General features: G+C 41.6%; 1 protein-coding gene across 6 annotated transcripts in view; it reads right to left on the bottom strand.

The window, feature by feature from the left end:
* Positions 1 to 15,595, bottom strand: part of LOC137261940 (vinculin-like) — a 163,590-nt gene that overhangs the window by 46,445 nt on the left and 101,550 nt on the right. For all 6 annotated transcript variants that reach the window (XM_067799761.1, XM_067799760.1, XM_067799758.1 and 3 more), the window contains one exon: positions 11,859 to 11,974. In XM_067799761.1, coding sequence (XP_067655862.1) covers positions 11,859 to 11,974 — 116 coding nt within the window. The remainder of the gene's footprint in view (positions 1 to 11,858; positions 11,975 to 15,595) is intronic.

The raw sequence follows: 15,595 nt of genomic DNA, 5'->3' as shown, positions 1-15,595 counted from the left end.
AGCTCATGCCCAGCACCTCAAATTGCACCATAGCCAATATTCTTGCTAGTTTGTTAACATCACTATTAAAAGTATCTCTAAATCTGTTGTCACAGCTATAAGTATTCTTTCCATAAAGGAAGTTCTATCCTAGGCAATCCAGGATACTTGAGAGATGAAATTCTTCAAAGGCATTTAGAAGTTGGTGAAGCAATACAAGACACTATTATGGATGACAACCTCTTTAATTCTTTTAGCATGATGTTTCAAGGCTAATTCTTGCCCCTTCGTCAGGTGGATAATGAGCATAGGTAACATTGCAGAATATATATAGGTATACATGAAGCCAGAGAGGTAAGATGTATATAAAAGCACATAAATGTAATTAGGTATGTACAATCACAGAGGAGAGATGAAAAGGAGGAATGTTTTAACAGTACATGGTTGTTTACACAGCTGATTGATTGAGAGTCTATGAGTCCTTGTTGACACACCAGGCAGGGGGTAGGTACATGCCTTGATCTCTATTGATCTGAGGTTCTAATCTTCTGATGTTGATTGCTTCCCGAAGCTTCTTTCTCCGCCAATCACGGATGTTGGAAGCCAGGATCTCGGTGTTTTTCCAGTTGATGGGAGTTGTTTGAATAGTTGACGATGTGTTCAGAGAGGGCCGATTTCAGATCTAATTTTCTTACTGAAGTTTTGTGTTCTTTGAGTCTGATGTTGAATGGTCTGCAGGTTTCACCTATGTAGCTGCTGCCGCAATCACAGTTTATCTTGTAGATGCAGCCTCTGGGGTTGGGGTTGGTTTGATCACTGCCACCTCTTCCATTTGCTCTAAGGATGTTTTTCAATGTCTTATCAAAGAGAGATGATAAGCAAGATTTAAGAGTGTTTCAGGACGCCGACCTTCCGATTTTCCACTAGTCTCAAGACACCGACCTGTGGTTTCATCAAGTGCTGCGATGCAGGGGTTCAGAATTACCAAACATTCATCAGCGAAGTATTCACCCTTTCAGCTGATGTATAACAGACAGCCAAAGATTGCCAAAAGGACCACTTCCATCATCACTTGGAGAACATCAGTAAAGACACTCAAAAAGATGATGGAGGCATCTGAAGTAAGAAACAAGGTTGTGTCCAAGAACATTCAAGAGGCACAGGAAGAACTTTGATGCTTGTCATGCATCTTCCTCATTTAAAACTGGCACATGAGTTCTGATCAAGAATGCGGAGAAAATCAGGAGGTTTGGTGACAAACTCATGCCCGTAAGATAGGCCCCTAAATAGTCACAGAGGATCTTGGAAAGTGAAACACTGAATCTGGAAGAATACGAGGGGAAGTCAATAAGTTCATAGAACTCGATATAAAACAAAGCACATTTATTGTGATATTGATTTTATTTTTCAACGTAATCTTCCTGGACCTCAATGCATTTGGCCCATTTGCCTTTGAGACTGTCTATGCCCTTAAAATAGAAATCTTGTGCTTGGTCCCTCAGCCACGCCTCAGTTGCTGCCTTGAGTTGCTAAATTGCTAAATCTTGTTCCACGCAAGTGTGATTTCAAATTTTGAAACAGATAGTAGTCGCTAGGGGCCAGATCTGGACTGTGATATCTTTTCAACAAGTCAGCATAGTAAGCCCCTGTTATTGTAGTTTTAGGCGGTTTATAGTCTATGAGAATCAAACCCCTCGAATCCCAGAAAATCGTGGCCATGATCTTGCCAGCAGAAGCCTGAGTTCTGAACTTCTTGGGTGCAAGAGAATGATTGTGCTGCCATTGCATTGATTCTTGTTTGGTTTCGGGATCCCAGTGATGAATCCACGTTTCATCCCCAGTAACAAGACGCGCATGAAAGATGGATCAGCGTTATAGATATCCAGCAGCTCACGACTGGATTCAACTATCTGGTGTCGATCATGTGTATTTCGGTTTCAAGGCACCCATCTTGCAGATACTTTTGACATGTGCAAGTGCTCATGAATTACAGTGCAAACACTTCCATGTGAATTGCGACACTCTGAAGCTATCTCATCCACTTTTATTCTACGATTGGACATACTTAAGCCCTGGATCCGTGCGATTATATCTTCTGTAATGGCTTCAGCAGTCCTTCCTGACCTTGGGAATATCCAACATGCCTCCGAAAAGAGAACTGTTGGAAGACCAAGTCCAAGAAATACATGCCAAAAGCTGTTTGGGTATCGGAATGAAAAGACTCTACGACAGCTGAACGAGGCAATTGTTTGCTGCCACCAGTCAAAGAAGAAGAAGCACCAGAAGTACTGGTTGTTGAACCACTACCGCCACAAAAGGTGACTCCAGATAGATCAAAAGTAGCAATACCAGATTGCACGTTACCGTCCATTCAGGACTTCTACAACTGCATGGGGAAGATCGAGACTCGTATGAAGCAAACCGCGAATATGTTGGTAGATGTCTTGTCTAGACTTGATGTTGATGACAACGAATAGGAGCTGCTGGAGGAGGAAGAAAAGAGCCATTTCGATTCCCAGGGGATGGGGAAGATGGTTGAAGCAACGCAAAGATGGGTCTACATTTCGATGGCTGCTGACCGTCTATGGAAGGTCGTCCAATGGAAGCACCACAGGACACTGGCGCACATACCTGTTGTATGAAAGGTAGGCTAGAAGACAGCAACCCCAAAACATGCGGCCAAACCTGGAGACCCTCACTACATGCGCTAGGGGAACTGCAACTCACTTCTTGTTCATCTTGTTCATGTTCGATATGGGTCGAGTGGCAGACTTTGCTAATCGGAGGCGTTCTATTCTGCTGGCGTCTCAAAACATTCTCGTATCTTGTAGCAGTACACCGCAATTGTTTCTCCAATGGTTGTCCATGAATCAAGTAGCAGCAACCATCGCTTTTTCCCTTTGTATTTGGCTACAACAAACTGTTTGCATGTATAGATTCCTTCCAGAATGTCTGCAGCTTTTCTTTGTTTGTTCCACAGATTCTGCCACTTCCATGTCCTTGGGCCCACCATAGTTGGGTAACGGTGTGTGCTGAATACTCTTCGGACATCTGTGTGTGTGTGTGTGTGTGTGTGTGTGTGTGTGTGCGTGCGTGCGTGCGTGCGTGTCAAAACTCATGGTGCCCTACAGATTTTGAGGCTTCTATAATTAGAAGTATAAGCAATTTTGATGCAAGGTTGAAAAATGGATTTGGTGCTTGCTGAAAAAATGGGTTGCCGTAGCGAAAATGAGATTCTTATAAAGACTTAATTAGGATAAAAAGTTGAACATTTTGCCTTTTCCCAGACTGCCTTCCTTCTCCTTTCCAAGTCTGTAGCACCCGCCCATTTTGCACAAATTTTACATTCACACCTTCAGTAGTATACACAATAGTGTATTTTGGATTACCTCCTTCCCCAGGGATCAAAATATACAATTTTTAGGCCGTTTATGTCCTTCAACATGAAAGACCATAAATTGGACAAATTTCTTGGCATACAGCCACAAGGAAAGGTCATTGTTAACAGCAGGTACTTCAAACCAAGTGGTAGGTGTTCTACTATCTCCTTCATAATGAAACAAGTTTATATAATTTGACTAATACTTGAAATTTTGCATTCAGAAGCAGAATCTCACATGCTAATTGCTAAATAACGTAGATCATGAAAAATAATCACAATATTTGTAACTCTATCCATCCTTCCTGAAGCTGGAATCAGTTACTTTTAGTGAAAATATGCAAAAGTTTGAAAACTACCGTTGATAAATTTACAAAGATACCATATTTGATGGCCCGTAATGAAAACTGTTTTGTCCTGGGCGTCATGCGATGGGATTTTTGAACCCCTGAGGGACTAAGATTACTATGTGTAATGGTCTTGTATACAGCAGTTTATTATTTTGCTACACTCCCATCAGTGCATGAGATTATTTTTTCGCACAAATCCAATGTAGTAAAAATGGATTTCACAGTCAATGAATTTAAATTATTTACCAACAATGGTAAGATATATAACATGTTAATATGACATAAAAATAAAATAACATTGCCCTGTGTCTATCAACATAATTTCAAGAAACACAATTCTGACAACTGAAGATGCTGATGCATGAAACTTTTTAGGGAAAGAACACCTGGCATACACATAAACAGATAAAACCAGATACGCAGTGTAAGAAACTAGATTCATGAATTTCTTGGGATGATGGGATCAAGAAGTACTCCTTGCTAGTATGAATTATTGTCACTTTAAACATGAACATATTTTGCCAAACAAAAATCTACTGCTGAGAAAAAAAAATTCATCACATTTGTATTTGAGGTATATTTTAACAAGATTTTGTTTGGAAACAAATACACCAAAGCAATGTGAAACATTTATCCTTTCTCTCTCCTCCTTTAACCATGGAGTTAAAACTTGCTTTTAGCAGTGTTGAACAAAATCTTCTGGCCTCTCTCTCTCACGATCACTCTCCCTTGTTCCCATTCCTGGACACTTAAGTAGTCCTGAGAAGCATGCGGGACACTCAGCTCAGTCACATGACACCACTCTCTTGTCCTTCCTGTTTTGGAGCATAATAGTAATCTGAGATGTGGAGATGGTTGGGCATGAATGCATTGTGTGAGATAGGATAAGTATGATAAGCATACAATTTACAGTTAAAATTTTCAAATTCTCAAAACTTAACCAATCTCACAGTGTGTATATATCTCATGGTTGGACAGTTGACTGCAGATTACCTTGAGTTGAACATGATACTTGTTGTGATGCATTGCCAAAGGAGGCCTGGAGGAAGCGGGTACAAACAATAAGTCTCTTTGCTTACACAGCACAAAGACTCCCAGGGAATGGGTGTATCCATGTCAATGTGGTTTTCAGTTCAAGACACAGATCAAGATTTTGTTCAAGGATGCAGATGAGCTAGAAGGTACTGCTTCTCTATGATTCATCAGTAGGACCTTGTGAAAAAAAGTCTCAGAACATAATCTGAACCTGCTTTGAAACAATCCCCCACAATCACATGCTGGTCAGCAGTGAGAGGGAAAACAGTCCCATGGTCAACTGATATAATGCCCAGAATCAATCAATCATCATAAGATTTGCGCAATGCTACGCTAGTCAAGATGACAAATGAACTTAGGAGCAGAACGATTTGAAAACCTGGAGGAATCGCTCACAAGAGTAGAGGTCAATAAGTGTCAATCCCCTCTGCAAGGAGTACAGTCTGGTCTCTCAGCCTCATGGGTATGACAGTACTACAATGCCCAGGTGTATGATTAGTAAGGGTCATTTAGGCCCTGGATAAAGTAAAACAAGATGAAAAGATAGCATTGATATGTTTTGTTAATATACTGAACATCATTGAAAACGCACCACCTGTAAATTTTGAAATAAGGCAATAGAATCTTTTGGAAATGGAAAATTAATGGTGGGAATTTTGATAATAACACACTAGATCGTAAATAAGTCTCTACAGTAAAAAACGGATCGTTCGAACACATCATCGAACACATCACATGAAAACAACAAAATTCATGCACATCACACACGAAGGGCACAAATTGCATGCAGAAAGCATGCTGTTCAGGGGTATAAATGACCTTCGGCACAAAACCGTTCTCATTTTCGCAGTACTTTCGTAAGTAAAGTTTTTTCGCCATGCCAAGATTGTCACCAGAGGAACGAGAACAGGCCTTGGGTATGTTGCAGGTCGGCGCTTCAAGCAGAAACATTGCACGACGATTTGGGTGTCATCATTCGACCATTCTGAGGCTTGCTAACAGATACCAACAAACAGGAACCAGCAGGGACCGGCAACGCCCAGGTCAGGCACGTGTTACCACCCCTCGTCAAGATCGAGACATTGTACGGCGCCATATTCGGGATCGAACCTTGCCCGCTGCCAGAACCGCCAACGCTGTCCAGGGTCAACGTGGTTTGATCAGCGCTTCCACCGTCCGACGCCGTCTCCGTGCGGCAGGGTTACGTTGTCGACGCCCTTACGTTGGACCCATCCTGACTGACAGGCATCGCCGTGAACGCCGACAATGGGCTGAACAGCATCGTGTGTGGTTGTTACGACGTTGGCATGGTGTGGTGTTCTCCGACGAGTTGCGTTTTCACTTGCGAAATGCTGACGGGCATCTACGGGTATGGCGTCGACGGGGTGAACGTTATCATCAGGATTGTGTTGTGCAAACCGATCGGTGGGGTGGAGGCAGCATTATGGTGTGGGGGGGGGTTAAGTTATCACCACAGAACCGCTCTGATTGTTTGTCGTGGCAGAGTGAATGCCGTTTACTACCGTGACAACATTCTTCAGAACAACGTCGTTCCCTTCTTTCACCAGCATCAAGATCTGCACACATTTCAACATGACAATGCACGAGCCCACACTGCACGTGTTTCGATACAGTATCTGGCTAACAACAACATTCCTCTACTTCATTGGCCTGCATTGTCACCAGATTTGTCACCCATCGAACACTTGTGGGATTACATCGGCCAACGCCTCGCACGTCGTCCGCAGATCAACAACCTTGGGGAACTCGACAATGCCTTGCAGCAAGAGTGGAATGCAGTGCCTCAGGACTTTATTCAGAGACTTATCCGTTCAATGAGGAGACGTTGCACAGCTTGTGTTGCTGCTAACGGGGGTCATACACGCTACTGACTTTCCATTTTGACTCCATCTTTATTTCATTGTCAGCTGCATTAAATCTTCACTGTTTTGCTTGATTGTTTTTTGCTTCTTTTCTTTATCAAACATTGGTCTACACAAATATGTAAAATTTAGATAGATTGCTCACTTCTGCTCTTAGAAATCCACAATTTTAGGGGTGGTGCGTTTTCAGTGATGTTCAGTATATAAAAGGTAACATAACCTTCATGAGGAGGGCAGCCCCTTCATCTGCATTGACAGGCTGACGAATGTTGCTGCGCTAGCATCAACAGGCCAAATTAGTGTAAGCTTTCCACATCCATGGCTGACAGATCTTGTAGCATGGGCTGTTTCTGACCTCCAGAAGTGAATGCTCGCGTCTCAAGTGGGTTCACAGAGGCAGAGGCAGAGGGAGGTCAGTGCATCACAAATGCAAGTGCTGTACATAAGATGTCTGGTTGATGATGCTGTAGACAATAGCCTAATGAACTGTCTCTTGTAGAACCTACAAAGGTCTTGGGATGCAGCTAGGTACACCCTTTATGGGTAGAATAAAAGATCCTCACTGTTGTTGGGCCCCAGCACTGTGGACAGTGATGGAATGACAAAGTCGGCCAGCCTGGCTGTCCTGGTAACTGATTCTTGGCAATAAAATCCCATAGCAGATAAAGAAAGACTTTTTTGTTCAAAATGTACTCGGATCACATCCATGGCATGTTGTTTCATGATGCTTGCAATCAATCAACCTGCATACCATCTGTGTTATTAACAAGAAGTGCTCTGAAGAGGTTAATACTGATTATCCAGCCTCATGTAAGAATGTCCAGTTTTCATTGGTTCATGTGACTCTAATAAAATACTATGTACATCCATCATGATCCACCAGCTGGGAGTACAAAATCATATTATCCCACCATGTAACCTTACTGATAAAACCCTGTGTTTCCTCAACACAATGTGATAACTTATAAGATCAGTCTGAGTTTGTCCAAGTAGGTGTGTCAGGAGTGACTCTAATGCAAGCTTCTTTATTAGAGTGTCTATAATGGTAGAACTGCTGACCGAGCTGTAGGGTAAGTTGACTGAACCGGATGGAAACTCAAAGACAGAGAGCACAGAATGGCAAGCTTGAAGCCCTTGAAGAGTGATGTCCAAATGAATAGGTCTGCCAAAATCATCCAACTTGGTGTACTGATGGCAAGTCTTTGGCAGACAGGATAATCCTAAACTGGCACAGCTTGGGGTGATATCATCTTGTTACTGCTTAGCAGTTCCAGATGCACAGGTGACCCTCGACTAGGAAAGAAGAATAGTTACACTGCTTGGAGCCCAACAAGGAAACATTACTGCTGAACAGTGATAATGTTTCCAGTGTTGTGAAGCTGTGTACTGTCGCTAAGTTGAATCTAAGACCGTTTTAACTTTCTGTAGATTAGTGCAGGCACCTGTCTAAGGAAGAAGGTCTCGCTGTGTCAAAACACAAAAGCAAGTCCTCCTTAGCTCTGCTCTTAGACAGCGATCTAATTTTTTAGTGATCAAAGTAAGTAAACAAGGGGTGTCTATTGTACCAGTACTGCCTTTCAACATATAAATGTTGACAGGGGTGACAGGTAGGTAGAATGTTTCAACCTCATCTGGAGAGAGGCATGTTGAAGCACCCATGACAACATCAAAATCAAAGTTGGAGGACCCTGTGTTGATCCTGAAGTGATCGCCAATGCTGGAGGAATCATTTATGCTGCAGGGATCACTTATACTGTAGGGATCATTGAATGAGAAGGGGTCAACAATAGTGGCGGGATTGATGATCCTGAAGGGAACGACAATCCTGAAGATAAGTTGGAGTTGACTGAGAAGACTGAAGTTGGACCTGGGAGGCTTGCCAAAACCAAAGGAAAAGGTTGAAAAGAGATTACGATGCAGTGAGATGAGAATTGTCACCAAGGGGAGCCAGAAGTGATCGTTAATTGGGACAAGACAAAGGCAGTGGAAACAATGATAGAAGAAGCTCCAAAGATCACTGCTCCTGCTTGTGAAGGCAAAAGCTGAAAAACTGTCACTCTTGTGGAAGAAACATTTTATCATTAGGGCTGGATGGCTCAGAGTAGAAAACTTTTCACTAAAGCATGATTCAGATGGAGTGTCTGGGAAGTCTTCTTCAGGCAAAGGATCAGCATGCCAGCTTATTTTGAAGGGATGATCTTTCTTGGATCATTTTGGAAGACAGTCTCTGAAGATCTTTTCCGGTCTCTGTCTACTACACCTCTGTGTCATCTGTTATGATAAGTTAAAGCAAGATGTATGACTACACAGGGCCTGATCGGTATGGGTGTACCTAGGTTACGCGTTTCGTACGGAGTGTACTTATCAGACGGAGATACTGGAGGTGGGCGTGCCTCTTTACAGAGAGAATCTCGGGGGCGGTGTTATTTGTGATGTCACAGAAATGTTCTCATACTGTGACATCATGGTGGCACAGCTGTCGTGGGGGATTCCTTGTAAGAGCGTTTTGGCATAGATTGGCTGTATAATCGGATTGACTGATTAAGCTTTTTTAATCTCCCCTGTTTGGGGGTGTGACTCCAGTTTGGATTGTTGTGAGAACAGATTGAGTTTGTGACTGTATTGCCAGAAGGATAATCTGATGGACTGTTTATAAATAAGGTATTTATAATTGAGATTTTTTTAACAAATAAATGGGTGGAACAACATGTGGGTTTGTTGTATGGACTGGCTGCTCTCTGGATCAGAGAATCGGGGTCCCGAGTTATTGGTTTGATAACTGGGGAGGGAAAAACAACACTACTAGTGAATGAATTGCTCTCTATAAAATTTAGTGATTGGGTTAATGTAAGTACACAAAAATTTTTTTTTGCACAGGTAAACATACAGTGGAAGCTGTCTTACTCTGACCTTAAGTAATTCGGTTTTCTATATAATTCGCTCTGAATTGTTAGTCCCGGCAGAAGTTAATTAAGTTATCATTACATATAGGCTAACTAATTTGGACTTCATATAACTCGGATTTCGGACTGAAATCTCCGCCCTTCAAGGTAATTTACTATGAAAACATCACTAGTGGGACTGCCTGAGGCTGAAGTGCTTTGTAGTTAGCCGATTACTGACTTCAAATGGATATCAGGTGTGATGATAACCAATTAACAAAATGTATCAACAAAGAAGTTCAGCAAGCTGACACGACTCACTCAGTGTCATTTTGATGGTATGCGATTTTGATATAAGAAGACCATACTCCAGTAATTTCTCATCAGTGACAAAATGCCTGAACCAATGATACGTTGTATATGTTGATTTCTGTGGTGGAGATTGAATCATATGCGCTTCCATACCAGGGCGTTACCCCACAATATAGCAACACGAAAACATGGTACGTCACTTCTAGCGCTCGTGCTTACGGACAAACACCGGACAACAGAGTATTCTAACAATAAATTATTTATAAAAGATGAGGTCATATTTATGGATGAAATTACAGTTTTGATAATCTACTGATACACAATAATGTCCATGATCATCTATGGTAAAAGTACCGTGCATGCGTATCTCCTGGTTAAGGGAGCTAACTCTTGACTCTAGCCAGTCCAATTCGGACTCCTTGTAATTCGGACACAAAAGTTGGTCCTAGTCGAATCCGAATTAGACAGCTTCCACTGTATTGCACTGGCGTATATTGCACATATTGCACTTGGTGAGTGTTAGCAACATTGAAGTTCTTAAGATGTCCTCGTGGGTGGCCCCAGGTTGAATTTCCTAATATTTCTTTAGAATAATGTCCAAGTGCGCGGATTTGGGGATAGTGTAGCTGGGTTCACAAGGGTGAATCCTATTGGGTACATCATCCTGATTTTGTTGGCGGTACACTGCCCATGGCTCTGTAATTAGCTCACTTTCATCAATGATGTAAGACCAATCATAAAATGGCGGTACTGGTGTAAATCCTACGTATGTAGCTTGCTCTGTGGCTGGGTGCCTCCAGACGTTTTTCCAACTACTGGTGGTGGCTTGGCTGGGCCCTGGTTTGGACATCTTCTCGTTGGCCGGTCTTCTGCCAGTGGTTAGAGGCATCAAGCTCACAGCCATGATTACAGTGGATGTGTGCCAAACAGTCGTCCTTACTGCTGTAATTTTTGGCACAGGTAATACACTCATGTCATGCTTGCTGTTTACTTGGTGTGTAAGTGCGTCCTTGGACATCAGGGTTTGTTGTGTATATGTTATCGGGGGCATTGGTGATTTACCAACGTCATGATTTGTGTAACGTGGCAGAGTGAGCAAGAGTCTGCTGTGTTGAGGACTAGATGCTGTGTTTGTCCGTAAGGATTGTGACTGATTGTATCAGAAACAAAGAATAGGCAAGGCGAAAGGGACATTTCAGTCCTGTCATTGAGTCCTTGTGGGTAGAACGTATGGAGCTCAAATATCTACAGGTTTGTCAATGTTTCAGAATCTGATTAACAGAACGCACAAGCATGACAAACCTGTTGCACTTCATTTCAATTCGGAACATCATGGCAAAAATGATCTACAATTCCAAATCATTACCCAACTCAAAGACAATCCGGACTCTGATACAACCACTAAAAAAGGAAGATCTCTTGAAATAAAGTGGATATTTGAGCTCCAAACGTTCCGCCCATAAGGACTCAATGACAGGACTGTAGGCTGAAATATCCCTTTCGCCTTACCTATCTGTTATGATAAATCGTAAAGTCATCATCATAGCTGGGATCAAGAGCACATACCAATACAATTGGTACAGAGTGAGTGGTGGTCCACTGCAGAAAAAAGTTTTCTTGCATCTATCACTCACTAGCTTTCCTCTTTTTCAGAAGAACGATTACATTTCCCCAAAATGTAACAGTTTTTAGTAAAAGACAGAGACAAGTTCATACATGTTCACACTCTGTGCAACTACAAAGAGTAATACCAAGACAGGGTGTAATGTGACCAGACTCAGTGTTACGCATGCTTTCCAAGGACTACTGAGGTGTCCAGAAATGGGATCAAGGGAGAGTGATAGGGCAAGAGAGGGGCCAGAAGTTTCCACTCCATGGTCAGAGTAAGAGAGAGAAGTGCAAATGGGATAAGTTTTAAAATGCTAACAAATGTCATACAATCACATCAGTTAGATGTCTAAAATAAACGTTTCTAACTTGCTGTTGATCTGCAGAAGTAAACTTTAATAAAAATGAAAAACTTCAAAAACTAGCATACCGTACGAGTTGGCTAAGTTTCGCCATTAACAAAGCCATCTTCTTTGCTGCTGAAATAATCTCATTATCTTTGCTGGACCATTGTTTAGTCTCCATGTGTAATGCATGTGCAGCCATCTGAAAACAGAAAGTATCAAAATACTTGAATATCCAAATGTTTGAGCAAGGTCAATGTGATGATACAGCACCTTGAAAGTTTTAACATGTCAACAAAAATATAAAAGCATACTCTGCATAAACAATGTGGACTAAAAACCCACATGGAACTCAGACAACCTTAAACATACATCACATCATAAGACAGAATAATCAGAGGAAACACGAGCATGGTCCACAGGAATATAAAGATACACAGAAATAGCAGTGTACTACAATTGTGTGTCCTAAGCTAGTTCTATAGGAAGGTGACTTTAAGAAACAGTAGTTATGATTATTAAGCAGATGTGCATAACAATTATCTTACATGAAACATGAAACCTTTGTAGGCATCACACCTGCCTCTGTGTTGTTTGCAAGAACAATAACATCAGATTTGTGTTACTTCCCTTTGGTTTGATGAAAATGAGATTGAAGGCATTACTTAACATTCCTTTTTATGACATTGATTAATATAATTATCCAGTTTTGAAGTTGGCTTACGGCTCTCACAGTACACCTGCAACTGCTGAAAATTATCATGATGTGATTGCAACATTGTTGATTACTGCTGCAATCCAATTACAATCACTGCTAGATCACTATAGGGGTAATAATCTAAGAATGAAGATTTTATGGATATCAACTTCTTATCATGGGAACACAACGTTTCAGAGTTAATTCTTACTCCTTCATCAGGTGAATGAGAATGGGGTTCGGGGCTATATTTATATGTACAGGTAAACAATAACAAAGTAACAAGTAGAATGAATTAACGAAAGCTGAAAGCCAGTATAAAAAAGCACTGATAGGAAGCTGACAGTTATGATAACAATGATGGAAACCAGTGGTAATTACATTACACATGATAGGATTGTTTACATAACACAGATTTGGGATGAAGGACGATGTACATGATTGGGGATTAAGGATGGAAGCCAATGGTGATTACATTACACATGATTGGATGATGTTTACATAACACATGATGTACATGATGTACATGATTTACATGATTTACATGATTAGGGATGATGATGTACAAACACAAGTAGATAAGAGGGTGATGTACAAACACAAGTTGACTATATATTGGCACGCAGTTGTGTAAACACTAATGAATGCATAGATAGAATGTACACAGATAGATAAGATTAATTTATCAACAAGTCCCAGGCACTTGGTAGGTACACTCCTTGATCCCGGTTGATGGCTGGTTTCTGTATCCGGATCTCGATGGCCTCTTGTAGTTTCCTTTGTCACCAGTTGTTGTTGTTGGTAGATAGTATCCTAGTGTCCTCCCATCGAATTGAATGTCCAGGGTTCTTGAGAATGTGTTCAGAGATGGCCTATCTCTGGTCGAGTTTGCTGATGGAGGTCTGGTGTTCCTTCATTCTGGTGTTGATTGGTCTCAGCGTTTCTCCAATGTACAGGTCGCCACAGTTGCAAGGGATCTGGCAGATGCATCCTCTCGGGTTAGGGTGTTCACAGCTGAGTCCTTTACCATTGGCTTTTAGGTAGGTCTTGATGGTCTTGCCGCAATAGAAGGTGACATTGATGCCGGTTTTGGTCTTGATGAGGCATGATATCTGATGACTGATGGGGCCAAGGTAGGGTATGGTTACTCTGATGGGTGATGGAGAATGCTTGAGGGGGGGTTCTCGGTCCTATCATTACAGAAATCTTCATGACATCCTTCGAGGAAGCAGCCCTCTCCACAGCTCCGTTCCAGCTAAAGTACCATATTTTAACATCTTCTGGTATGAATTCTCTACCTTCTGCCCTCTGGCTGGAAACTATAACGACTACACCACAGAGACATCCCCAAACTTGAATGTGAAGAAAAGAAACCTTCACTATACTGTCCAACATGCTATTGATGGAATTTAAACGTGAGCTACTGTGACCTGTGTATCCATAAGATACCACCTAAAAATTCATAATGAGGTAGTATGATGTGGTGTGTTAGTACCATAAAACAATTTTTTTTAACGCCAAATTCCGAATTATCTCTATTTAAGATAAAGTAACCATGAAAACACATACACTGGCTACAGAACAAGGAAGGTTTCAACACTCTTGCGACACTTCACAATCTTAAATTGGGTGTTAAAGTCATGCCTAGACTTACTGAGGCTCAGCACAACAATGCAATTGGTCATTTGGAGGCTGGGGAGTCTCAGTTGCAAGGCAACTGAATGTGTCACAGAGTACCACTGCAAGACTTTGACATCGCTACCAGCAGCAAGGGTCAACATGTGATCGCCCCAGGTCAGGTAAACCCCATGTGACCACGCCCGCTCAGAACAGGTTTATTCGGCTTTGACATTTGCGGAACAGGTTCACCACAGCATCCTCAACAACATCGGTAGTGCCAGGACTCGGAACAATTTCTGATCAGAATGTGAGGAACTGCTTACGTGAGGCTGGTATTTGTTCCAGAAGACCTTTGACAGCTCGGTGTTACCATGATGAAATCATCAGGCCTCATGTCCTGCCTTTCATGAAACGCCAGAACGTCATTTTTCAACATGATAACGCTCGGCTGAATACACCAGGAATAATCAGGGATTTCCTTGACCAGAACATTGTTCAGTTTCTTGACTAGCCCTCACAATCACCGGATCTTAACCCTATTGAATTTTGTGTGACGAATTGGATCATCGTGTGCGTCAAAGTGACCCTCAGCAACAGACGTTACCTGCTCTGTTTGTGGCCTTGAAGGAAGGGTACCATCTCATTCCCAGGCATTCATCCGGCATCTGGTCCAGTAAATGGGATGCCCATGCCAAGTAACCTTTGATGCTAATAGTGACCACACAAGATACTGACTGCTCTGCAACCTTGATCTTGGAACAGTTGTCATTTGTGATGTAGTTTCTTGCAGCATTGGACTGTTAATGTTCATTCAGGTTTTCTTCATGACTGCCCTGTATTACTGAACCTTAAGCGTACCAACTGATAACAATTTTCAGCTATGCGTTTCTTTTTTTTGGAGTAGTCTGTATTAAAGCAGCACTGATGCGGAGCAATGCCCGAGGACTGGTTGAAACTTTTGTTATTGTTTTTCTCCTGTGAGTACCTGGATGATATCCCAGAATTTGTGACTGGTTTGTGACCTCTGCTGCACAGTCTGTATGCACAATTGAGAGTTTAATTATTGACAAATCAACTAAGGTGAACACTTTGAAGGTTAATCATCTGCCAGTGGTAGAAATGGCAAAAAACTATTAGGACAGAAAAATAATGAAGCAAATGTACGTCTCTATATTTTGTCTCATAACCCTAATTAGTTTAATGTCATATTTGTATGATTTTGAAAAATTAATATAAGAACACACGGTCTGCTTATACATATAGTAAATTTCTAACATGACTGTAACCTTTAAACATTGAATAGACTGCCAGTGTGGATCCTATTTCACACACATACGCGACCTAGTGTGAGTTTTCTGTCATATACATTCTGCTGAACACTACAACAAATAAATGAAAACAGAATGCAAATAATGAATTTATAAAGACTAATTTTATAGCAACAATGTCAGGCTACTACCTTGTTGAGGAATGTATCCATCAATATCCACATAAAAGAATGATATT

This window comes from Haliotis asinina, chromosome 14, assembly GCF_037392515.1.
Source record: "Haliotis asinina isolate JCU_RB_2024 chromosome 14, JCU_Hal_asi_v2, whole genome shotgun sequence".
Taxonomy (NCBI): Eukaryota; Metazoa; Mollusca; class Gastropoda; order Lepetellida; family Haliotidae; genus Haliotis; species Haliotis asinina.
This window is presented reverse-complemented; position numbering and strand designations above follow the sequence as displayed.